The sequence below is a fragment of the Amphiura filiformis genome, chromosome 1 (assembly GCF_039555335.1).
Source record: "Amphiura filiformis chromosome 1, Afil_fr2py, whole genome shotgun sequence".
Taxonomy (NCBI): domain Eukaryota; kingdom Metazoa; phylum Echinodermata; class Ophiuroidea; order Amphilepidida; family Amphiuridae; genus Amphiura; species Amphiura filiformis.
This window is the reverse complement of record NC_092628.1, coordinates 16,820,869-16,847,544: the sequence shown is the minus strand read 5'-3', so window position 1 is coordinate 16,847,544 and position 26,676 is coordinate 16,820,869. Positions and strand designations below refer to the sequence as shown.

Here is a 26,676-nt window from a genome sequence, read left to right as displayed (position 1 = left end):
TAGGTACGGGTCAGCATGGTCAGACGGGTGGTCTAAAAACAATAAATTTTTGAAGTCTCAAATGCAGTCCCAATTTTAACGTATTTCATGTATTTACCGAAAAAAAATACAACATGTTCTTTAATGTAACATAAAATAACAAAATACTGATATGGTACCCAAATTTTAACAATGTAAATCGGACCATTTACTCTACATTTCAACAAAATCACTTACGCAAATTTGCGCAGCACTGCACAAAGCTGCGAAGTCCAATATCGGTCATTACAAGCCACGCGAGTGTGCATACAGTAACTCGTGTTGTGGTTGGCTAATTAGAACCGCATCAGATAAGCTTCCAATTTTCATAATTTAACCAAAAATGATACTTAAAATTAACCCCAATATCTATATATACATAAATACTTTATATTACAGTAATATTATACCTTCTTCATCTTCCCTTTTCCGTCCAAATATTGATCTAACTTTGCGAAGCATAGTTTTTGGTCCACGAGTGGCACTATCTTATCGAACTGATGGCCAATCAAAACAGTTGTTTCATAAACCTTTGGCACGCATGGATTCCGATCCAGATCAAATTTCACAAGGGAGATCTACCGCTTTCTAGTCTTTGCAGCGCAGCGGTTACGGAAAATAGAATAACCAAGAACTGTCTTTAAAAAGACATCCGCAGACGACCCGGGCTAGGGCTGTGCAATAATGGGAGGTTAAAAATGGGGGATAAATTTATGGCAAGCCAAAAGGGAGGGGGGGCAAGCAATTTTTGGCAAACCGAAAGGGGGGGGCAAACGATTTTTGGCACACATTCATGGGGCGCCTTTTAAATAAAACGCTCTAAGGCTTACGAAAACTACAGAAACACTTCAAATATGCAAATTTTCCTGCTCGCTGCGCTCGCAACAGGTATATAGACCATTTAAGGTTTGTAAATTGGGATCCCAAAAATTTGGCATGCGCAAGAGGGGGTGGCAAATGAGGCCGAGGGGGGGGGGGCAAGCAATTTTGGCAGGCCGAGGGGTGGGGGCAAGCAATATTTGGCGAGCCGTTTGGACATTTTACCCCATTTTACCTCATCATTATTGCACAGCCCCTAAAATTATTCATAATTCCTTCCTTCCTTCCACTGAGTGACCCCCGGAACGGGCCCCGGAATGATGTGGCTTTGACAACAAATCCGATTCAGAAGTCAAATTTGTAGTTTTCTGTGGTTTGTCCCTTTTCAAATCGGCCAAAATACTTACGGGGGGGGCTCGTAATTATTGCACAGCCCCTTAGCTGTGTGATAGGCCTCTGAATAAATCAGCACATCAAATCTCGCATTAGGCTCCCATTCCTTTTTAAAGGAATTTTTATCTAGACAAAAACTTTATCTCCCCTGTGAAAGGCGCGAATGCGTAATCTCATTTACATTTTTGTTACGCTACAAAGAGACCGTCAGTGATTTCGCACTAAAAAATACGGCGCCACGTGTAAATAATATTCAGTCATAAGCTGGTGTGGGAATGATACTAAAAATATGATCGTGCGCATGCCCGCATCTTCGTGGCTAGCAACATGTAAACAACCATGGCAGCTCAGGCAGATGAGAAGGAAAGTGCAGGTAAAAATATTGGATTTATTTCACCAAATTATCAGTCTAAAGTAAAAATGCTATGTGCCGTAATAAAATTCAATGTATAAATGTCATCATTGTCTGATATGGTGCTCGATTAACTTGCAAAGAAAGGAGAAATCATAGGAAAGAATTTTGCATCCACCACACTGTCACGAATGCCAGACAACTCGCCCCAAATACAACTCGCCCCAACGGACAACTCGCCCCAACGGACAACTCGCCCCACGTATACAAACTGGTCCCACGTACAACTCGCCCCAATGATAAGTGTACGCAGAGAATATCTTCTCTAGCATTCAGTAACTTAGAAGGTTTTATCAAACTGCTACACAGGGATAGAACAACTATATGAACATAATAATTGGCAATATTTTGTGATTATTGCTGAAAATTTCGGTCAAATTTGACAACTTGTTAGTATACGTGATAGCGCACGAACAGAAATTCGCACATAAATCATCTCAATCGGCATTCAGAAACATCAGTAGAATACACACACTCGGTAGTAATTAATTGTTTCATACTAAGTAGTAAATAGAAAACAGCATACCAATTAATATTCTTGGGCATGTCAAGTCTAAAAGTTGCAAAATTAAGCAAAATTGCCGCCAGGATTTCGATCACCAGGCGATCACCGCACAGCGAAACCATGTCGAATTCCACTACCACGACACTGGTCAAACTGCCGTGAATCGCGATGTTCTTTGCACGCTTTTTCCACTCTTATTTTTAATTATATTAACTTCATACTTTTTTATAATAATGTTAAACATGTAATAATTTAAATATGATATGGCAAAACAAATCTTATTAAAATTATTATATAAAAAAAAAACGCTTATGAGTTTTGTGTATTTTTATTTAACCGACTCGACTCAAACTCACTTAAAATAAAAATAAAACAGCCTCAAAATAAGTTTGAGATGTTCAAAACTTTCAAAACCTGCAGTCTTATAAACATATTAAATCAGAGATCTTCTTTGACATAGGCCTATGAAACTATTAAAAGGACTGAAAAATATTTTCATATTCATTTTATATATAATGTTTTCAAAGACAAATGCGCACATCTAGCAAAACAAACGTAAGTTGCAGCTGCTTCTGAAAGTTATGAGATATTTTGTCGCTTCCGTGCTGTGCACTGACTTTTGCCCCCTTTTTACACAGCGTGTTAGCGTCGGATTATTTGCTGCCACTTACACGGAAACGCCGGGTGTGATATGTGTTCAATCAATGCTCCATTAAGGCCAAGCACGCGAAGTGCCAGAACACACCGACGGCGTGACCTTGCTTGACAAGTCCCGGGCCCGTGGCGCGTGCTTTACAGACTGATGTACGATCGATTGCTTGACAAGTCCCCTGGTAGTCTGCTCTCAATTTGATACCCCAATAATTACGGGTCATGTTTGTGTTTGTGACGGAGACACGGGAGGCAGTGCCGCGAAGAAGAAAAATGCAATGATTTTGTTTGCAAAACTGGTTAAAGCCTAGTATTAATACGATTTTGTTCTAATTTTAATTTGTTATTTTCGTCAAATATTATTATAGTAACAACTGCCAGGAAAGTTTTTTGGTCATTCTAAACTGTGGTGTCTAAAATAATCAAAGATATAAATCGAAATTATTTGAAAAACTATTATTTTAATTATAAAATTTTTTATTTTTTATAATATTTATATGTACATACTTCTAAATATAAATGTATTTTTTACAATTTTGATAATTAAGATTGACAGTTATCATGATTCATTTTGTTTTTCTTAATTTCTGCAACTTGACTGTCAGTCACGGACTAATTATCAGGATTGATTAAAACACCACCATGGAGCTATGTGAGACCAGGGATATGATCTCACCATGACCATGGCAAATCTTACGCTGCAGTGGCGTAGCTGCCGGGGGGCAGGGGGGCAATTGCCCCCTGGCAAAAATGGTCTATTTGGGCCCCTGCCCCCTAGTGCAAGGAAAAAAGAGGAAAAAGGAGGGAGAAAGAGGAAAAAGGAGGGAGAAAGAGGAAAAAAGAGAGGAGCGAGAGGGAGAGGAGGGGCAGCCTGGCAAAATTGTCTATTTGGGCCCCCCCCCCCCCAGTGCAGGGAAATTTGGTGGATTTGGGCCCCCGCCCCCGGGCTTGCCCCTCCTGGAAAAAATCCCAGCTACGCCGCTGTTACGCTGTGTCCTAATCCTCTAAATGTAGGCCACATGTCACAGGGGAAGTTGCCCAAAGTTGTCAAAATTCTCCAAAAATGTCCGAAATTTTGCAACATTTTTTAATGTTAAAGTTCCCCATAAGTCAAATGCGTGAGGTTGCATGACCTATTTGTGCTGCATTGGAAAATTTGTGACAATTTGATGAAATCCGCGCTCACTTTACGCAGCTTGCGCGGGAGTTGAAGCAATTTTGAGTAATTTTGAAAACTTTTGAGCATCTTTTCAGCAACTTTAAGCAATTTTGAGAAAATGTTAAACAATTTTGTGAAATTTTAAATAACTTTACGCGATTTTGAGACACTTAAAAAGCAACTTTGTGCAACTTACCACAATTTCGAGGAAGTTTTAAGCAAGTTTGTAAAACTTTGAATAACTTTATACTATTTTGACAATTCTGGACCACTTTGGGCAACTTCTCCTGTGACATAGGGCCTAAATGGGTGATTCTCTGAAAAGAGTAACTTTTAAGTCCCGCGACTTCCGGCGCTCATAAAAGTTTTAAAAGCGGATTTTTTTTTTTCTTTTTGGCTTAGTCATGGACTTTTGTATGTATAAAAATAGTTAAGAACATCCAAGTGGGGAAAATTAATTTCTTGGAGTCAAAAATTCTTCAATATCTGACGACCCCCCTGAAAACCCCGTGTCCCGATGTCACGCATCGAATTTTAGTGATTTTGTAGTATTTTTGTGAGCAAGTGTGGGAAGTGAAAATTACCACTGACTGGGGTAAATATCATGTCTAAGAAGGTTTAAATGCTTAAAACCACTTCTAAAGTCAATATTATGGAATAATTCAAAATGTGTGTCAAAAATTGCTGTCCCTTGGTTTTGCATCATTGCCGTCACATTGGCATCAAAACGACTGGAGGTGAAGACCAAATATCAGAGGTCAATAATTTGACCCTGTACGATGCCTTTTACAGACGACGAAAAACATCAACTCGGAATAGGTGCACATTGGCACTCTTTTCCTGCCAATTTTGAGGGTATCTTCAAGTATACACGCGCGTACCTTTATTCAACATCATCTCCAAACGCTTCTGATCAATTTGATATAAGTCTTATTGTTGAAATCTTCCGGAAAATAATGATGGTTGAATATGTCCCACAAGCTGTTGTGGTGATATGTAACACGTGGGTAAGATTAACCCTGCTATTAATCGTAAGCAATGTCTGAACCATCATCTCCGCTACATCAGTTGGCGTCACAATTTGCCGTGGCGGAGATGATTCTCTATAGGAATTCGTGTAGAAATATCATCTCCGTCACATCACCATCATCTCCATCACATCACCGGATCTTGAGATACAGCGAAGTCCAGTTTAGTTTATCAGAAATGCTTACCAATTCTAGACCTTCTCATCTGTATGAATTTATTTTTCAAGTAGTGTGAAAACATTACTGAAATCAAATGTCTGTGACGGAGATGATTCTCTATAGGAATTTGTGTAGAAATATCATCTCCGTCACATCACTATCATCTCCATCACAGCATTGTCATCTCCATCACAATTGTTGTTGACCTTTATTTGACCTTTGACCCAGACAACATGGAATTTACTATTTGGAAATGTAATTGATATTGTATGTGTTTACTATGTCAATAGAAATTTATTTAGTTATTTCAAGCAAAATTATGAATATACTTAAGTTTGTATAAAAAAATACTAACAGACATGACATTTTCCGTACAGCCTGCCTCTCATTGTCCCAACTAAATGACGAAAGTACAAAATCATATTTTTTTTAAATGAAAAAAGCAAACATGAATCAAGCAACTTACAAGTTATCCATAAAACTCATAATTAAGAGTTTTAACAAATTTTTTGTCCTTATTTCTTTTTTGGCCTAAATGTGACGGAGATGATGCTCACCTGGCACAACCTGCAGATTACGCCCTCTATAATATAGAGGGCGCCCTAAAGATTGCGCCAAATATTGTTTTCATGCACTAGAGACTTACATCCTTACAGATATGTAAAGGAAACATTTTTATAATCATTTTCAAATTCATATTTGCCTATCTTCAAATAGTACACCTTTTCAGAGAAATACCCAAATATGCCAACAATTTTAAGACGGGATGTTTGAACTCGAAGATGTCAACACTAAATGTAGGCCTATAATTAGTTAATTAATTATCATACGCTAATACATATACTTCGTATAACTTCCAAATCTGGAAGTTTTATATACCTCGATTTTGAAGACGGGTAGGCATGTATTATTTAAATTTTATTTAAGTATGTTGTATGTAAAGGCCCCTCTGATAATAGTCATTCTCAAATAGGCCTATACATTCTAAAGTTATTATATATAGGCAATGTAATGTTATGTTGCATTAATGAAAATGCTATTATTCAACAAAGAATATATTGTGGATTTTAAAAGCTCTTTGACTGCCTGCAATCAGGGATTTCCCTTTTAACAAAGGAGCACCGGCGCATTGCAGCGCACTGGCACTGCTGCGAGAAACAAGGAAGGAATTATTTGAGACAAGTGTTACTATGATTGTGTCTGACTAGCCTGATCATGTAAACGACATAAAGCCGAGCCACATAGCTTCCAAATCTGGGTGTTTGATAAACCCAGATCGGGAAGACCTAGACCTACTCGTAGACGCGGTGCGCGCATGAACAGGAAAAATAACGAGTTATATGAAGTTTGGAAATGAAATCATGCATAATGCCGAACAACCTGTATCTTCCAAATCTGGATGTTTGATATAGGAAAGACCTATACTTGTGCCCGTGAATAGGAAAAATAACGCTTCAAATTATATCAAAGCCCCTATTATCAATAAACACATTATTACATAAAAATTGTTCCATTAATTGGATTTTTTTACCCATGGTAGCTCCAATATCTTAAAAACATAATGAATTCGCCAAATCCAATGTAAGCTTGGACATTCAATTCTCTTCAATTTCCTTTAACTTCCCTCAATGTTCCCAATTTCCCCTCAATTTCCCTCATTGCCCTTTAATGACCTAATTAGCATATTTCGGACGAAACTCTTTTCCAGTATGGGGCGGTATAGGCCCTCCCCTCACCAAGTACCATAGCCATGCGACAAACGATGTTGACGTAACAGCATTTTTTAGCCTTACTAACGGACTAACGGACGGACTAACGGAGAGACATGGTGACTTATAGAGCTGCTACCCGCAGCTAAAAACGTAAGAACAAAGTAAATAACACATAAATATAATTATTATTGTCTTTCTCGTGTACCCACGGATACAAATTTTTAAACAGATTTAAGAATATTCACAATATATTGTATTTAGCCTATTATGTTGTATTAAATAGGAAAGAAATCATAAATTCGGATTTATGCGGCATAAAAGTAACATTTTCCAATTCAGCGCTCAAGTATGGATTTCGTGTGTTCAATACTGTTCATGAAGGTGTGCGTTATGTAAATTGGGGGAGGGGGTTGGAGGGTGTATATACATGTAGTTGTTAAAGGTTTAGTGTGCCTACAACGTCAAAAATCCCATTCTTGCATGAAAAGTTTATATAATTACCGGATACATTAACATGCATGATGATATAATAATGTCTATTTGTTCAAACGCATGCACTGCAAGACACTAGGCCTACACAAATGTTGGAAACTCCATTCTTCCATATCAGAAGTTCAGCCTTTTCCTTTTGTCTTAAATGAAAATAAAATTCTAGTTGCTTCTTTGGTTTTATATTTCAATAACATCTATATGCAGTGTGTCAAAGTACGTTGTAACATTTTCCACTTCTGCTCCAAATTCTAAGTTTGAGTATCAACCGCTCAATGAAGCTCATTATTATCGTACTGCGTATACTTCATGATTCCCTCTCTCTCTCACTCTTACCCTCCCAGTAGCGTAGCTAGCTTGTGTGGGGGGACTGTTCCCCTGACAAAAAATCAAGAAAAAAGTGCCCCTCTGACTATAGGGCAAAGGAAATTAAAGAAAAAGGGCAATGAGCCCCTTTTCCATTAACAAAATTCACCCCGACCATTGGCCAAAATTTTGTAAAGTACCAATTTTTGTCATAATAAGGCCAATGCATTTTCAACACGATCATGGACAAAAATAGTGTCAAATTCAAAATTTTCACACGCTACACGGCGCACATCGTCCCAATAAAGCCCTTTTGGGAAGCTCGAAGACATGTACAGTCTCTCTAAAACAAAAATTGCATGTTGTAACTGAATTTTTTTTAGCTGTGCCCCTGAAATTTTATTTTGCCCCCCCCCCACCAAGAAGCTGGCTACGCCCCTGCCCTCCTCTCCTTTCTCTCTTTCCTTTCTTTTTCCTCCCACTCCCTCCTTCTCCCTCTTTTTCCTTGCACTAGGGCGGGCCCCAAATATGCAATTTTGCCAGAGGGGCAATTTCCCCCTTCCCCGGCAGCTACGCCACTGGCCAGCTTTTGTATTAGTGTGTGATAATTAATTACTTATAGGCCTACATTATTGCAATCTTCGAGTTCAAACATCCTGTCTTAAAATTGTTGGCATATTTAGAGGATTAGGGCACAGCGTAAGATGTGCCATGGTGTTTAAATCAATCAAGTTGCAAAAACACTCATGATAGGCCACAATTATCAAAATCATAAAAATACATTTCATATAATATAAGTACATGTACTCGTATATATATCTGATACATAGAAAATACAAAATTATATAATTAAAATAGTAGTAGGCCTATTTAGATTAAAGATATATAATTAATTTAGATTTATATCATTGATTTGTATTATAGAACACCACAGTTTATAGAATGACCAGAAAACTTTCCTGACAGTTGTTACTATAATAATATTTGGCAAAGAATAACCAAATTAAAATTAGACCTAAATCATTATTAATACTAGGCTTTAACCAGTTTTGCAAACAAAATCATTGCATTTTTCTTCTTCACGTCACACACCGTCAACATCCCTATATCTTCGTGTTAAAAATTGCCGTGATAGTACGATGAATCCTCACGTTTTTCAGCAACTACGCATGGTGATTTTATTCAAGATAGGCCGTGCAACTCAGGCTAAGCATACAATTTGAGATTTTGAGTGCCTGCCACACTGTTTCTATTCTATGTTTTACGATTTTCGCATGATCAATATATGGCTGGCCGTAACCGCCACAACGTGGAGCTGCTACGCGTAGCTTACTTTTCACTTCGCGGAGCTAAATTGACCAATCATGTTAGATCTTTTCATTACGCGGAACCAGTGGATGCATTCTCGTTCCAGAGAGAGAAAACTCTTGCCAAAATTAATGTTTACTATGGGGATATTAAATGAATCGATTGTAAATAAACCACGACCAGTTGTACAGGATCAATACCATTGTTTGATTAGTGTATAGTCAATGTTACCTTGCATGCATGCATGTGTCATGTGTGTGGCGTGTTTGTTTGTTTGTTTGTCTACTGTGTCAGGCCAGGATCACTGACACCCACGGTACTGATACTCTCATACTATCACGGTGATCATATTGTTGAATGTTGTTGACTTAAAAATAATCATGATGCAGTCATGTCTACAGTAGAACTCACCACGACCTTTGAAGGACTTAAACCCTATTAAAAGCTATTAAGCCAAGATAACACTCAATGAAAACGGCTCAACTATGTTACATCAGATCTTCTCTGGTTAAATACACACTGCACTTGTGTCTGTTTTACCTGTGCAATGAGCAATGAGCTGGTATTATAGTTTCAGTTGGGTGAACGATTATAAAGCTTTAACGCAAGGTAACAATACTGTGGGCTTTTGTTTACGAAATGAGACAATAGTCTGCTTATTGTTAACCAGCGTTCTTGAAAATGAGAAGCTTAATGACTTAACACGGTTTAGAAATAATTTCTTCATATTTTTTGGTACAAAAGTACCAATATTTCCAAACACCTAAATTAGCTAAAATTTAGGACATGTTACAAAACTATATTTTCTAGAATTTCAGAGAATACTTTAAATATTGGCGGTTATTTTTTACACAGTAGTGACGTCAACTAGGCAATGGCCTATACTTCTAACATACACTATTTGTAGAGGTCACGCGTCAATGGTGAGCGCACTGAGTATTGTGTATAGGAAAACGGACAGTAACTACAGTATGTGTGGCCTACTACTAGTATATAAAGTAAATCCGAACTGGTTTGCAGTTTGCTGAAGGTCGAATTCGCTAGGGACACCGCGCAAGTTATACAAATTAGCTCCGGCGATACACTGCAGATCACAGAACTGCGTGCATAGTTTACCACCACTCTGCCTAGCTATATAGTTATGTACAATACTGTATGAGTTTCTTATGAGTGCATGTCCATCTTAATAATAAGTCAGTTCGTACTTTTCATAAACTACTTTTTGAATCATAACTTTCGTGACCGAGGATATCTTGCAACTACGTGACGCTTTCGTCTGGCAAATTCTTAATGAATAAATTCGCTTCACGTAATGAGTAAGTCGTACTTAATTAGTCAGTTTTACCTCCGAGTAATGAAAAACTCTAACATGATCATGATTGGTCAATTTGGCTCCACGGAGCAAAAAGTCAGCTACTGCAGTAGCAGCTCCACGTGTATGGCGGTTGCGCCTACCATATCAGTATCCCATATGATATTTCTATTGCAAGAAAATTTTATTTGTTGTCAGGTTTTATCTTAAATACACTAACTGGAAATTAAATACACTAATTAGTGAGGACCTGTATTTTGCTGTGGATATGTTTAACTGCAATTTGCGGGTAAAATTTGAAATCCTGAGAAAAATTTTTTATCATATTCAACTCTTTGAGAAAAAATTTATATAAAAGAATGCATGTAAAATCCAGCTGCAATACAATGTACATTATTGACACACTATCACTCTCTTTATACGGCAATAATAGAATATCGATTTCAATCGAATTGAATACGATGCTCAGTTTTGAGTTTGTAGTTGACTACTAAGCGACCTAAGCGATCGATTGCTAGCCAATCAGATAGAACTCCTTTTCTTGCGTTCGGTGAAATAAGAGTCGCCCGTCGCTCACCAACGGAGTATTAAATTTATATTTATCGAATAGGAAGTCGACACTGTGCGTCACTGCCTCCCGATACGCCTCCGTCGCAAAAAAAAAAAAACCACGGCCCATGATTCTCGGGGTCTTAATCAAATTGAGAGCATACTAGCTCATACTACTTGACCCTGTGACTTGTCAAGCAATCGATCGTACATTAGCTTACATTAGTGTGTAAAGCACGCGGCCGTGGGCCCGCCGTGGGCCGGGACTTATGGTACCGTTACGCCCGTCGGTGTGTTCGGGCACTGCGTGCGTAGTCACGGTACCATTGATTGAACACATTATACCACACCCGGCATTTTTGTGTAAATGGCAGCAATAATCCACCGCTAACACGCGGTGAAAAAAGGGGGTCGAAAGTCAGTGCACAGACGGATGACGGAACCGACAAAATATCTCAAAGCTGCTGGTGGCGTTTGTTTTGCTAGTTGTGCTCATTTGCCAAAAAATTTGCCAAATATTTTCAATCCTTTTAATATAGTTTCGTTATGTCAAAGAAGATCTTCTCTGATTTAATGTTTATAGGACTGCAAGTTTTGAACATCTCAAACTGAGTCGGTAAAATATAAATACACAAAACTCGCAAGCGTTTTGTTGTTGTTGTTGTTGTTTTATTATTTTTTTATATAATGTTTTGTTTTGCCATATTATATACTTTGAATAGGCTATTTTACGATGGATTCTTTACGGTATATCTCGGCATGACATAATTATATTATCGGGTAGGCCTCCTTGGCCCTCCTGTACGTCCTCCACACAATAAAACGAAAATAATTACAACATGCAAAGAACGTCGCGATCGACGGCAGTTTAACCAGTGTCATGGTAGTGGAATTGACAGGTTTAAGCTTATACGGTGATCGCATCGGTGATCGAAATTCTGTCGTTAATTTTGCTTAATTTTGCAACTTTTGGACTTGCCATACCCAAGAATATTAATTGGTATGTTGTTTTCTATTGACTACTTATTAATTACTACTCGAGTTGATGAGTGTGTGTATTCTACTGATATTCTACTGATGTTACTGAATGCCGATGTGCGACTTGCCGTTCGTGCCAAAGTATAGGCCTAAGTTGTCAAAATTAATATTGACCGAAATTTCAAGCAATAATTATCACAAAATTTTGCCAACGATGTTCATGTAGTTGTTGATATACCATTGTTCTATCCCTAGCCGAAAGTGATAAAACCTTCTTCACGTATGCTAGAGAAGATATTCTCTCGTAGACTTATCACTGGTGCGAGTTTGTATGTGGGGCCAGTGTGTTACTGCTGGGGCGAGTTGTCCGTTAGGGGCGAGTTGTCTCGCGGGCCAGTTGTCCAGCGTTAGAGCGAAGTTGTATTTGGGGCGAGTTGTCTGGTTTCCACTGTCACGACTCATGACAGTACACATGCACAAATGAATGAATAGCCACTGCACTGGCACTGGGCACTGCACAGAAAAAATATAAACGGGTTGAATACTCGTCTTTAGCAGTTAGATTATCAGGGACAGACTTAGGTTTCAGTTTTCTAATGGCCCTCAGGGCCAGTGAAATTGCAAATCTAGTGGCCCTGCAATAAATTTACTGGCCCAGCTTTATAAATTATGTGATAATGTTCTACTGCAAAAAAATGTTTTGGGGAAAATATCTATATATCAATTTTTAATCATTTGATCATGTGTATTTATTTAGGCCTATATCGCGAATTTAAAAAAATCTAAATTATTTGATATCAGAAGGCCGTTCCTCATTTTCAAAATGCAATTCGATATGTCTGATGTGCTCTCAAGTCCCACAAAAATATGAGGAAACATCACTATCCGAGCCCTAAGTTAAAGTCAAGCAAACTTAACATTTTAATTTGTTTTGTACTGAATGTATTCAGTCAGTAGTCCTGCCTTTTTTAGTTCCATAAAGTTCACAAAGGTTCAAATATGCGGTATTTGTGGTTTCGCTATCATCATCGGATAGAGGATAGAGCACGAAAGAGCTTAAAAGTAGTATCATAGGCCTACTATCGCCGTAAAAAGCGGCGTATATACAACTTGCTAGCAATGCAAGAATAAGAATATAAATAGACGAAATATCATTAAATAAAGAAATAAATTACAGGTGACAGATGGATCTTGGATCTTGGATGATATAACCTCCTAAATACTCCTGCGGAGTTTAAACTGGAGGTGTGGTGAGAGTGGGCTAATTTTTAAGGCGGCGTCGAGCAGTACAGTCATCAGTCAGTGAATTCTTGAAAGTAGCTATGGATGGTTGGATGATTGTAGAAGGTGGGAGAGAGTTCCAATCCTTGACAGTTCTTTGAAAAAATGAGTTGGCGTGTCGTCAGTCCTGGTCTGGTGAATTTGGAATTGGTTGTTGTGACCTCTTCTGGAGCGGCTTATTTTAGTGGTGATGTAGTTATTGTGGTTGATGTCCATCTGTCCGTTGAGGATCTTGTAGAAACAGGTCAGCCTCCCTTTACTGGCGCCGGTCTTGAAGGAGCGGCCAGTTCAAGGAGTTTTTTTAAAGCTGTGACACTGGTGTCCTTGCCATAGGTGTTAGTAACATATCTCGCCCCTGCATTTTGAACCTTTTCGAGATTTTTGATGTTCTTGGTTGTATAAGGATCCCAGGCGGCAGTGGCATAGTCGACATATGGACGGACAAGAGTACTGAACAGTCTTTCTTTGATGGAGGATGAAGTGTCGTAGAAGTTCCTTCTCAGGAAGGCCTTTGTTTTGGCATGGTCAGTCTGTTTATTCCAGCGGAGGTCGTTTTGGATGGTGATACCAAGGTATTGGCTACTGCAGGTTTCTTCCAGGTCGACGCCCATCATTTCATATGAGGTAGGGTCAGGATTTCTCCTCCTAGTGATACGCATGGTCTTACATTTGCTGGGATTGAATCTCATGCCCCACTTGGTGGACCAGGAAACCATTTTGTTCAGGTCGGTCTGGAAATCACGCTCGTCTTCGGGAGATCTGATGGTCTTGTAGATAAGGCAGTCATCCATGAAGAGTCTTGTTGTGCTATTCACTCCATCTTGGATGTCATTAATATGAAGGAGGAAGAGGTGAGGTCCCAGGACCGTGCCTTGTGGAGTTCCGCTGAGAACAGGTACCCATTCGGAGGATTTTCCGTTTACGACAACCCTTTGGAATCTTTTTGAGAGGAAGGAGGAAACCCAGTTCTTGGTCGCAGAGCGGATACCGTAGAAGTCTAATTTGATGAGCAGTCTATGATGTGGGATTACGTCAAAAGCTTTTGAAAAGTCTAGGATGCCCATGTCTGTAGTAAGTCCGTCGTCAAGGTGCTTGGTAAGGTCGTTGGTTGTCAAGATCAGTTGAGACTCACATGATCTGGCCTTGCGAAATGCGTGCTGGTTGTCGGATAAGATGTTCCACCTGGAAAGATGTCTCATCAGGTTACTGTCGACAATGTGTTCCAGTAGTTTACAGCAGGTACATGTGAGCGAAACTGGTCTGTAGTTCGCCGGATCAGTAGTGGCCGCCTTTTTTGTAAATTGGTGTGATATTTGCTTTCCTCCAGTCTAGCGGTAAATCCCCTGTATCCAGAGATTGCTGAAACAAACAAGTGCTGAAGGATTGGTGCCAGGTCAACTGCTGCCATTTTCAGCGCTTGGTTTGGGATCATATCTGGTCCGATGGCTTTGGACACATCAATGTTCAGTAGGAGCTTTGTGGCGCCCTCTAGATCAACAGCAATTGGAGGCATCTCAGGGTAACTTTCACCAGACATTGAAGGCATGGAGTGTGGGTCCAAGTTTTCCTTGGTGAAGACGCTCTCGAACTGGTCAGCTAACGCTTGAGCCTTATCCTGGTCATCTGTAAGGAGTTTGTCATCAACTTTCAGCGGCTGGATACCAGTGTTGTCTTTCCTGCGGGCTCGGATGTAACGCCAAAAAGTTTTTGAGTTGTCCGACTCCATAATGTCATTCACATAGTCTCTATGGGCTTTTCTAATAGCCCTGTCAACTTGTTTCATGGTGGTGTTAAACTTGGCCCAGTCACCTTTTTTACCAGAGTTCTTTGCCTTGTTGTAATGCTTTTCTTTCTTACTGCAGAGTCTTTTTAACTTTGAAGAAAACCACGGTGGCCTTGAATTTCCCTTGACCAATTTGTGGGGAACAATCTCAGAAACTATACTGCATAGTGAATCACAGAACCAACTCCAGTTCTCCTCCACAGTCTTAGATTCAGGTGTGCGTTCAAAGTAGCCATTCTGCATCTCATTCACCTTTGATTTAAAGTCCTCCGGCTCAACATTCCTCCACAGAAGAATATTACGGGGTGGTTTTTGGGAGAGTCTCGTCTTAGTGGCAACTCTTGCCTGGACAATGCTGTGGTCGCTGATTCCTGCCAATGGTTTAACATCAAAGATCAGTGAAGGATGTGTCGTTATCAGCAGATCCAGGGTATTTTCAGTACCGTTCGCATCACGTCGAGTGGGGAAGGTTACCATTTGCATCAGGTGGTTGTCATTTATGAAGTGCATTAGCGATCTCTGTAAGCAGCCTCCAGTTTCGGTGGTCTCTCCAAGTTCCCAGGTAAGACCAGGTACGTTAAAATCACCGCCAAGGATAATGTGGGGTGACTTAACCGTGCTGTTGATCTTAGTCAAGCTTTCATTCAGGTTCACAATACTGGTAGCAGTTTTTTCGCTCGGTGGGCGATAAAAGGCACCAATAAGGAATGTTTGGTCATTCAACGAAGCTTCACACCACAAAGATTCAATATCAGCATGGGAGAGGTCCTTTCGTTCGAAGCAAGGGATATCTTTATTGACCGCAATAAAGACTCCACCTCCATGTGTATTTCTGTCCTTTCTGAAGACTTGAAGGTGACTCGGGAAGATCTCAGCAGAGGCAATACTATCTTCTAACCAGGATTCAGATCCAATTAAGATGTCAGATTTCTCATTCAGGGCAAGAGTTTCAAGGACGGCAGTCTTACCTTTGACACTTCGGCAGTTAACAATAGTCACATTTAGGCTACCAAGTGATTTTCCAGGTGTTGCAGATCTCGGTTTAGCACACCTAGATTTCTTGGTACTAGAGTTAGGTTTGCTTTGATTCATTTCACCAAAAAGTTTTCTAGGTTGGTCTTTGTTTGCAAAAGGTGGTAGGCTAGGGCACATAGTCTCTGGTATGGATGATTTCAGCCGACCATCATGCGAGTTCTGGCCCACATGCTTTCCATTTTTACGCACAACATTCCAGCCCTCGGATGTCTTTCTGATCCTAGTAGGAGTGACTACAGGGACAGGGTTGTTATGGGACACATGTTTGCCATTTTTCCGCACAACATTCAAGCCATCAGATGTCTTTCTGGTATAGTCGGTGTAACTACAGGGACAAAGTTCCTGGTCGGCGAATGAATTGTGTGATTTGGGTGCTGGACATCTGGGCAATCAGATTTGGTCACACATTTCCATATCTCAGTGTCTAGCTTCAAGAGTTTAAGCGGACGTACTTTAGGAGCAGTATTTGTCTTATTTGGACTGGAAGTGTCAATAGGGCTTGGTCTTGAGGCCCATAAATCAGGTAATCTCACCTCATTTGGCTCGTCGAGGTCCGACAGGCTACTAAAAGGATTACTCAAGTCAATGGATTCAACAGATGAGTTGAAAAAAGTGGAATTTGTAATGTTCACAACACTACAGGCAGGGCATATCCACACTGCATCAGGATGGTTTGTGTGGAAATTCAAAGTATCATCTGAAACTTCCGAGCAGTTGTTATGGAACCAACTTTCACAGTATGAACACTGAATACAATCTGTCTTGACAGCATAGTTACAGATGCCGCATGGCCATTTTGGTTTCCTACCTTTTAACTGTAAATATGTCCATCACTGATTTATATCTTGTCTCATATACATGTATGTGTTATATCAGCCCGGCTCAAAAATCTAGTGGCCCACTGGGCCAGTGTTGTTGGAAGTTTACTGCCCGACGCAAAATCCACTGGCGCGGGGCCACCGCTTAAATCTGTCCCTGAAAATTATAATATAAAATTAGATGCTACGTGGGCAGTATGGAAATGGTGTCCATGGGAATATATTTTTACTTTTTTTAGTACGGTACCTATAAATAATATTAAAAGGGCATTTTGTGATCGATCCACAGCATGTGAGCATCATCCCCCACTTTCTCAAAAAAAGTTGAGATTTTTATATCACTGCCACTGGAAACCTCTGGCTAGTGGCTACATAATGTTTTGTACAAAAAATTTCTTGCAGATTATAAATTTGTTTAGCAAAGATATCATGAAATTTTTGAATCTTTGGTGCGTCATTCAAACCCATGCTTTGTAAGGAATACTAGCACTCTGTGGGTGATATTTCATTTTCACGTGCTCCAATATCGTTGTTGTGCCTCCAGGGCTAGTGACCCGTGGCGTACATGAAACCTGCCTATACCAGAACGAAATTACAACACATTGTCTATATTATGGAGCAGCGATACACATGTATATATATCATGGCTTCATGTATAACTCGCAAATGCAAGATCGGAATCAACTGAAATTTGGGGAATAAGCTTTTTTGTGGATATCTACTGAAAATGTCATAAAAAGAGGATGCTAGGATCACAAAATACGCCTTTTTTTGCGATTTCCGTATACATGTAAAACTTTAGTTTAATAGTATCTTATAAAATCAAGATTACAGCTGTGTTAAAGTGCTTTCATCAGTGGTGGCACAAGGATTTTTTTTTTCGGGGGGGGCAAAGTGAATTTCAGTGGGACAAAATCAACACATTTGGCACAAAATTGCTGCAAAAAGTGGATTAAAAAAAATTGGGTGGGGGGGGGCAAGGCAAATATTTTTGGTGGAAAATGCCCCCCCTGCAGTGCCACCACTAGCTTTCATGAGAATATTTGTGAAGAAAGGAGGCGGTCTGATTCTATGCTTTACCATAGTGGGCGAATGACATTGACAATGCAAGATACAACTAATGTGTCAGAAATTTAATATGATGCATGCCCAAGAAATTAATGAATTAATTCATTTGTTTTACAGAGTCACTGCTAGCTGAAACACAAAAGAAAATTGGTGATGCGTTTGACATTTTTGACCATGAATCCAACAAAACAGTGGACGTCAGGTAAGAAAGTTGATTGACATTGGGCTATGGAGACATCACCTTAATCTCCCGCACAGGGGGTGTAAATTTCAAATGGGGTTATCTGAATGAATGATTCCATTTGAAATCTACACCCCCTGTGTGGGAGATTTAGTGAATGTCTTCCATAGGGGTGTATGGAACGGGGTATGGAATGACCCATTGCAATTGATAGCTGTGACAGAATTATGGAAATTACAAGTTGTATTATAATATTCAAGTGCTAGGGCTGTACAGTAGTCGATGTTAATAGTATTGACATTCTTGAGTCATGGCCATACTTTTATGTTGACATGTTGGTCAATTTTCCCTGACATGTTTGTAAGAAAATAACATTTCAATGACAACAACATGTTTTGGCTTAAGCCAGGTGGTACCACCAATAAATTTAAGTTCAGTACCACCAGGCCTGTGGCATAGCCAATGGGGGAGGGAAGGGGCAGCTGCCCCCTGTAAAATGTATTTCCCCATATTGGATGCTGACTTCCCTGTTATTTAAGATTTAAACAAATTTTGCAATTTTTTTTTTGCCTATTTTCGACAATTTTCATCAACTTTTGCCCCCAGTTGCCTTGTCCACCCCCTCTGAAAAAGTCTTTGTCACATCACTTCTGTCAACTCCCATTTAACGCGGCTGTGTTCTCTAGACGTTGTTTCTTTCGCGAAATTGATTTTTTTTTTATATGTTTGTACTTTGTATGTTTTTTATAAATTATACAAATAATGAAAATCCAGATTTGTTAACTTCAACTGCAATATTTTATGGATTTTATTTCACTATTCCACTCGTGTTTGAAATTTAAAAGGAATGAAAATCTTTGTTGTACCAGCAAGGTACCACCAGGTGAATTTTAAAAAGTTCATTTTGATGCCTTATATGGTCAATATCTCAAAAAATAAGGCCAATATCAAAAAAATAAAAAAAACGTTTTTGGAATGGAGACTCAAGATTGAGATAAAAACAAAATAAAATATTTTGGAAAGAGTGTTTTTTTGTTATGATGTACCATACAAATATTGCCAAAAACTTACTTTTTTGTAATTTTCTTCATAATTGTTGTTTTTACACCAAATCTATATTTATATTAAGATTCATTGATGTCTTGCCTTTATAAAAATGTAAACTTTTATATGTCTTGCGCGAATAATTACAAAGTTATTGCACGTTTACTACATGCATGTCTGAGAGTACACAGCCCCTTAAGATCAGTACCAGGCCTGTTAACCAGTGGCATAGTCAATTGGGGGGGGGGCAGCTGCCCCTGTAAAATGTATTTCCCCATATTGGATGCTGACTTCCCTTGTTATTTAAGATTTTTAAAAAAAATTGCACTTTTTTGCCTATTTTCGACAATTTTCATCAACTTTTGCCCCCCATGAAAGTTGCCTTGTCCACCCCCTCTGAAAAAGTCTTTGTCACGTCACTTCTGTCAACTCCCATTGTAATCTCAACAACTTTATTCATGTAAAGCATACTCAGAGTTTGCCTAGTATCAAGACAGATTATACATACAGCTTGCAGTACCATTATTGGTTGAATACGATAGGATTTCAGTCATTGTACGTTAACACGGCCACCCAATAGGGCCAGTGTTAAAACTTAGTCTCCGGTTGAAGCAGGTAGTTGAATTCGGCAGGCGATCATGCAAGGAGGCTTATAGACTTGAAACAGGCACTGTCATTGATTGGTTAGCGTTAGTTTAGGGTTAGGATTATTGTTAGAATTAGGGTTAGGGTTATGAATATACTTAGGGTTAGCTTACACAAAATAATTACTTGAAGGTTAGACACCGCACCCCCCCCCCCCAAGTTACATGTTGAATCAAAAGCTAGCTAGTGAGGGCCGCAAACACATTCAAAGCGCTATGAGAAAAGTTTCTAACTATTAATAACTGAAATCCTATCGTGTTCGACCAGTAATGACAGCATGAATTCATTCCTTTCTAGCCCAACCACAGACCCTTTAAAGGGCACCCAACTTCCTTTTAATGTTCCCATTGTGCATGACTCAATATCGTTGAAGTTTTCCCCCTTTTATATCTGTAAATGATTGCAGGGAAGTGGGAACCATCATTAGATCTCTCCATTGCTGCCCTACTGAGGGAGAACTTCATGATCTCTTATCAGAGATGGAAGAAGAAGAGCCAACTGGTTATATCCGATATGATATGTTCCTGAAAACGATGACCAATGTCTTGATGGAAAGAAAGTGAGTATACTTTTCCCCAGGGTGGGGGGGTGCACTCGCTAAAATAATAGACAGTAGAGATAGCTGTCTATGCTAAAATGGGTGATGAGAGATGTGCGGCCACATTGACCCCATTTTCAACACTCCCTTTTAACCAACGTTTTTTCTGTCACAGAAAGGTCAACTCGTCCTTTTGAGAAGAATTTTGAACACATTTCTGATATCTCTCACCAAATGACCAAGTTTTTTTCTCTAAAATTTTCAAAATCTCATTATTTTCTCAAATTTTAATGCCTTTTCAAAAATTTTGTATAAAAAATGTGTAAACTTTAATATTTTGACATAAATTTGTCCCAGACTTGTGGAAAGATCCCTTTCCAAATTCCAGGTCAGATTTACCCATCTCACTGAAAGACCCCTTGTTTGGGGCTTTCTCACCTAATGACTCCCTTTTTGGTGTCAAATCGCTGGTGTCCGCACATCCCCACCCCATCACAAAGTCGAGTGCTCCTGTTAGACTTTCAAAGCTTGTTTGAATGTTTGCTTTGTAGCAGGGGGGGGGGGGGAGGGGGGAGGAGAGTCTTGGGGTACTACAAATTGAAGATTCAATCTTCTTACTAGATATGTTGCAGCCTTACAAGGCCACAAAGTCCAGCTGTGACCTTGAAATGACCTCTGATGACCTTAAAATTACTGACAAAATTGTCAAGGGTACATAACACAAAATAGTTTCCATAGACTTTACGTGCAAAATAGGGGTCACATTTTAGGCCATAAGTCGAGTTACCTCTAGCTTTGAAATATATATTTGATATCATCTTAATCAGAACAAAATTCTGCATACTGTATAAGTGGAAATTTTCGCGAGGGTTTTATTTTCGCGAACACCTCGCGAATGTATGCAATAATGTATTACAAGTATAGAGGAGGACTGGGCAATCGCGAAAATAACATTAGCGAAAATGTGTCTCTCACTACAAGACAAGTCGCGAAACTAACTGTACGCGAAAATTACCACTTATACAGTAACATATCTGAAAATGACTACATTTTAGGTCTACTTTTTGAGAAAATTAGCGCTATATAAAAAGGCCCGATTTTCCCGTGTTTACGTCCGACTGCTAACGCGCTTTTGACCTCGTGTGTTCATGCGCTCATCATCGTAAACATCACTCAAATTTTGCATTTTCTTTTCAAATTAGTAGTAAAACACGATTTTCAACACTAAATTTGTTAATATTGCACCGATTTTGCACAATTTGTATGCAAAGTTGGGCCTATAGGCGTGATAAACTTTTGCCGGAAACCGCTTCACAGGCGGATTTAGTGGTATGAACCCTCAACATCATGAAAAATTTCGGCACTAAGTGTAATAACAATCTATCTGATAAACCTCTGATGAGCTTGATCATGTTTTGAATCATATCAACGTCACATATATTTTCATTCAAATTGGACAAACTTTGGAATTTTAATTTACCCTTTTGATAATGTAAAGCACTTCGATACATGTGAGTCACTGTATAAATGACAACATTTAGGTATAACTTACTTTTGACTTGCATGATTCTGTTTACAGATTCAAACCATCTCCAGAGGACCAACTACTCAAAGCATTTGAAGTCTTAGACACAGAAAAGAGAGGACATCTCTTGGTTGACGAACTAACCAAGTATATGACAGAAGAAGGTAAATTGTTGTCTGCTGCACATACTGTATAGAGGAATCCAAATTCACGCATTCCTACACCTGACTAGCAGCCTTTAGTTGGGTAGCCGTCGGCTACAATCACAGAGGTCGGTATACACAAGAGTCGCATAAGTTTACATGTTCACGTAACCTCCTTCAACTCATTTGCATAGAACTGGATACCAGAATCGTATTCTGATTCGTCGTGCCTTCTAACTTGTTCTAATTAGCATACTTTTGGATACCTCCATATTTGGTATTACCTAATTAATTATTCAACCTCTATGTTGTTTACATAGTAGCGTCATTAGAGCTGGTCACCGTCAAACATCCGATGAACGAACGTTTGCAGTTTTCTTTTAATTACTGTTATATCGTAAAATACCATATAGCTGAGGTGTTAGTCCAATATGCATAGGAAAATATTTCTTGCGATGACCCATGTTCACATTGGCTAAATAAGCTGTATTTTAAGCTGGAAAGGGGCCGGACGAGTCGGCCATTTTGATTACGTTCACTGCCGTGCATCAGTATAGGCATCAGCGTATCTAGGTTTTACTAAAGTAAACATCTTTGGCTACAATGCACTCAAAATGTGAAATGATTCGGCCTTGGCAGAAATTTTAAACTGCATTCCATCACCCGTTTTACACCTTCGCGTAAACACAGGTAGACAAAAGAAAGACTAAAGTTTTCAACACAATACAGTTCCCTTCGACAAAACCATGAAAACACACAGCTCGTCTATTCGCTGTTGAAGTGACAAAATAATCGGATTAACTACACACGGTATCTATGCATTGATGTACTTGCAAACAAAAGGACTATGTATGAATAGATGCGACGGGATTACCTGCGGAATCATCTCCATCATATATATTATTAGCTATTATTCTATTAACCCTCCTCGTCCTTGCATCTTCTCTAGGTGTTCTAAAGCGGCTTTTATTTGCACAATTGGACGCTCAAAAGATGTCCGACCAAATCCTGACCATGACTTGGCTCGTTGGATTCGTCTATATATAGTCTGTCCACTTAGAAGTACAAAGTAAATAGACCTTGGAAACTGGAGGTATGAGAATATATTCTTCAGTGCAATGCGCCCAATTGCTTCTTTGGCGCGCCTACTGCTGTGTGATTTGTACTTGCCGAGCGCACCACGCTCTTTACGCGTCATGTTTTTTTAACACGCAGTGCGTGTGATGCAAAGCATCGACCCCAGGTGCCACAAATTTGGTTTGTACTTCTATGTGGACAGACTGTAGACCTGTCGTATCTCAAAAGGCTGCCTTTTGTGATTTTTTTCATTATTGCCATCTAATTATGATGAGATACTATGCAAAATTAACTTTATATATTAATTTTGAGGTACTACTATCACAATATTACAATCTCATGTCCATTCAATAAAAGAAAGAAGCATGTTGAAATATAAAATAACAACATGAAATCCCGCCATGAAATACAACAATGATAATAAAAATCACACAAAGCAGCCTTTTGAGATACGACAGTATATGATGTAGATGACGAAATGACCAACATTTTGTTGCAAAGGGTCATGAAGTGAACAGATTTATTTTAACAATACTCGGCTTAGGCCAAAAGATAGTATGTTTCAGAGCTACCACGCATTCGTTTTGCGATGCACATTTGTCGCAGCAAAATTAGCCAATTGATATGTTGAAGTATCATATGTAGACCCCCTTCGACATTTCACTCATAAAGTGCGGACCCACAGCAACCGTGGACATCGACAGTCGTAAGAGAGCAGCAGAGGGCGCTGCATGCCGTAATTATGCATATATGGTGTATACAATATAGGTCCCCCCATTGCAGGTGTAATACCAGGTCCACAATTAGCTACAATTTGATGATTAAATGTCATATCTGACCACAAAAGTCCACACTTTGAAATGTCAGCCTATAGAGGTCCACAGTTACTTTGAACTACCATTGGAGGTTCATGATAGGATCCATGCTTGTCTGTGAAAATGTGTAGGGTGTGTGTGGGGTGTGTGTGCGTGTAATTTAGATGTTCGGAGCGATTGCCGAATAGGGTGCAACTCTACTAGTCTTATTACAAGACTGCCCCACCCCAACCCTAACCCTAAACTCTGTAAATGAGGACTGGGCTCAAGTCTAGCAAGTTGCACCCTATTCGGTAACCGTACCAGATGTTCGTTACTTGTCATACTAACAACTTGTTCTTTTCCATTGTCATTTTTGTCACAAATACTGAACCGTTTTGACAGAGGAAGGTATAGTGCTTTTTCTAAAAAAATTGTTAACTTGAAGCCTTAAACCATCCCGATCAATGTGACCCACTTTTAACTTTTAAAAGTTCACAGAACTTGATATAGTTATTCAGTTTTTTATAACTTTAGCATCTGTCATTGTCATAAAATTTTGCCGTTTTGGGAGCATACCATAATGGGCAAACGACTGATGGATAGCTAAGACACCATCAGTGAGTGATACCCCCAATGGCATTTAATCAGAATCCACCTGTGTAGAACCTACTATTCCCATCTGGTTCCAATGTAAACAAATTTATTGTGAAACTCACTCACATAAATTTAAGTACCAGGGACTGAGTTTTGAGAATTCTGGGTGTGTTGCAAAGCACATGCACTCCTGAAGATGTTGAAGTGCAGTCATGAGGGATTCAGGAACCGCTCTTGACCTGCTAATAGTGGTGTGTGATCATACTTGCAAATTAAAGTTGCATCTCTGAAACTCCATGCTTGGTTATTGTTGGTTTGTGCAAGAACATATTATCTTAGTAAATTTTGTTTACCTGGCCATCACACCCTAAAATATGCTTCTACTTGCACTTTAAATCCCCACCTTTCTACAATTTTGTGGTAGTCCTTCCAGTTTTCATTGAATACAAGCCAACCAACCACAAATATTTGCATCAACTGCTCTTTTCTTTCCCATGTACCAAATTCAACAAATCTATGCATTTTGCTTTGTGGTAATGCCAAAGAGTTTAATGAAGGAGAGTATGAACTCTGCCATGTTTGTGTGTCACTCATGGAGGGAAAAATAGTCCACCTTCAAATTATTTTCCATGTATCTAGCAAACTTTAATATTGTAATACATTGTGTTGCACCAATAAGGCTGCGATCACATAGAAGTATACGCTATACGGTATTCGCTCATTCGATCAGGCTGAGTTCACATAGTATATACTCCTATGTGAACTCAGCCTGATCGAATGAGCGTATTTCGTATAGCGAATACCGTATACTTCTATGTGATCGCAGCCTAATGGGCAGCTCAGGCATTTTAGAGCTCAAACCAATGGAGTATTCCTCAACCACTTTAATTACAAAGCAAATTGGAAAGATTTTGTATGACATTTATTTGATGTTTTATATCCTACATTCTTCATATCAATTTCTTTAATGTTCTTTTCAGGTGAACCATTCACACAAGAGGAATTAGAGGAAATGTTATCAGCAGCTGTAGACACAGAAAAAGGAGTGATTCTATATAAAGACTATGCACCATTAATGGCAGTAGATGATGCGTCATAACATTCACATTACTGGAATAAAGTTTACAATTATTCTGCCTTTCCAAGACATTTCAAGCAATCAAGCTATTGTTATGCTTATCTTGTTGATGGCCTAAAATTTGAAGATACCATGGAAACTGGTATACAGAAAGGTACTACATGTAATCGTTTTGGGCACTTTGTGAGACAAAAAAAACCTGATCATTATTTACGCTGTTGATAAACTGAGGAAATTTGAAGACTGAGGAAATTTGAATAAGATTCACTAATGCTAAGTGCATCATCTGAAGCCATGTCAAACTGAATTCTCTGTCAATTTTAAACCCTTGGCAGAAAAAATAACCGTACTTTATCTTGGTCCTAACGCATGGCATGGTCCAATATGGGGGAATTTCTCATGAGCCTTTTATTAGATAATAGTGTTCGCAAGAAAATATACAGTCTCCTCCGTTGCCAGATTGATTCTGTTCACTCTACACAAACAGTATGCCAGTGAGTGAGGCTAAAATCTTTCCCACAATATCAACTTGACCAGTGTTTCACCCTGATGTGGCAGTGACGTCAATGCGTTGAAGCAGCTGTTTCGCTTGCCCATCTATGTAGCGTGGGTACCCCAGTACTTTGAGCGAATGCTAACAATTTGAGGCAGCACCGCATGAAATGCGCACTGACGTCACTGCCACATCAGGGTGATAGATGGTATAGTCATCCAGTATGAATTGTAACAAGGCTTTCAATAGTTTAATGACCGTAAGTCGGCTGCTAAATATTCACCAGCCATGAGCATAGTCACATGAACTCGGATATACACAAGAACAGTTCCAGGAGCTATCTTTTTAAGACAGATGCCATTAGCCAATCACAAATGGCAGACTAGTTGTTTGGAGAGCAAGTAGAATCAAACTGGCTACCGAGGAGGGTAATATTTCGAGTGGGTAAAAACATGTGACATTCAACAGACTATACCACTTCATGCAGAGCCATAATTTAGTGTATCCAAAAGGCTAAAGAGCATATTTACAAGGCTGTAAACATGGAGTCATTCTTTGGATTTGAGGGTTATTCCTTCATGTAATTTTACACGAAATTAGGGTTAGGGTTAGGGTTAGGATTAGGGTTATGATTAGGGTTATGATTAGGGTTAGGATTGAAGTTAGGATTAGATTACACGAAATAATTACATGAGGATCGACCGATTTGAGGGATAATTTTAGAAAAGTTGAATTTGGTTTGGTATCATCCCTCTCCATGTGGGTGTTGACTGCAGAC

At 39.2% G+C, this 26,676-nt stretch overlaps 2 protein-coding genes and 1 pseudogene across 2 annotated transcripts in view; 2 read left to right on the top strand and 1 right to left on the bottom strand.

The window, feature by feature from the left end:
- Positions 1-585, bottom strand: part of LOC140156537 (uncharacterized) — a 33,228-nt pseudogene extending 32,643 nt beyond the window's left edge.
- LOC140161028 (uncharacterized) overlaps positions 1-26,676 on the top strand; it is a 125,355-nt gene that overhangs the window by 1,503 nt on the left and 97,176 nt on the right. The gene's annotated exons all lie outside the window — the stretch shown is intronic.
- LOC140160860 (dynein regulatory complex protein 8-like) lies at positions 1,446-26,330 on the top strand. Its single transcript, XM_072184223.1, has 5 exons — positions 1,446-1,603; positions 17,901-17,985; positions 20,060-20,212; positions 21,771-21,880; positions 25,308-26,330. Exons 1-5 carry the CDS (start codon positions 1,570-1,572, stop codon positions 25,424-25,426), a joined length of 501 nt encoding a protein of 166 aa, XP_072040324.1. The 5' UTR covers positions 1,446-1,569; the 3' UTR covers positions 25,427-26,330.

What these genes read in the sequence shown, in the direction of transcription:
- LOC140160860 (XM_072184223.1), top strand. Translation starts at nt 1,570, where the DNA reads ATGGCAGCTCAGGCAGATGAGAAGGAAAGTGCAG. An exon ending in AACAAAACAGTGGACGTCAG is followed by an intron (nt 17,986 to 20,059) that starts GTAAGAAAGTTG and finishes AAATGATTGCAG; the next exon opens with GGAAGTGGGAACCATCATTA. An exon ending in AATGTCTTGATGGAAAGAAA is followed by an intron (nt 20,213 to 21,770) that starts GTGAGTATACTT and finishes TTCTGTTTACAG; the next exon opens with ATTCAAACCATCTCCAGAGG.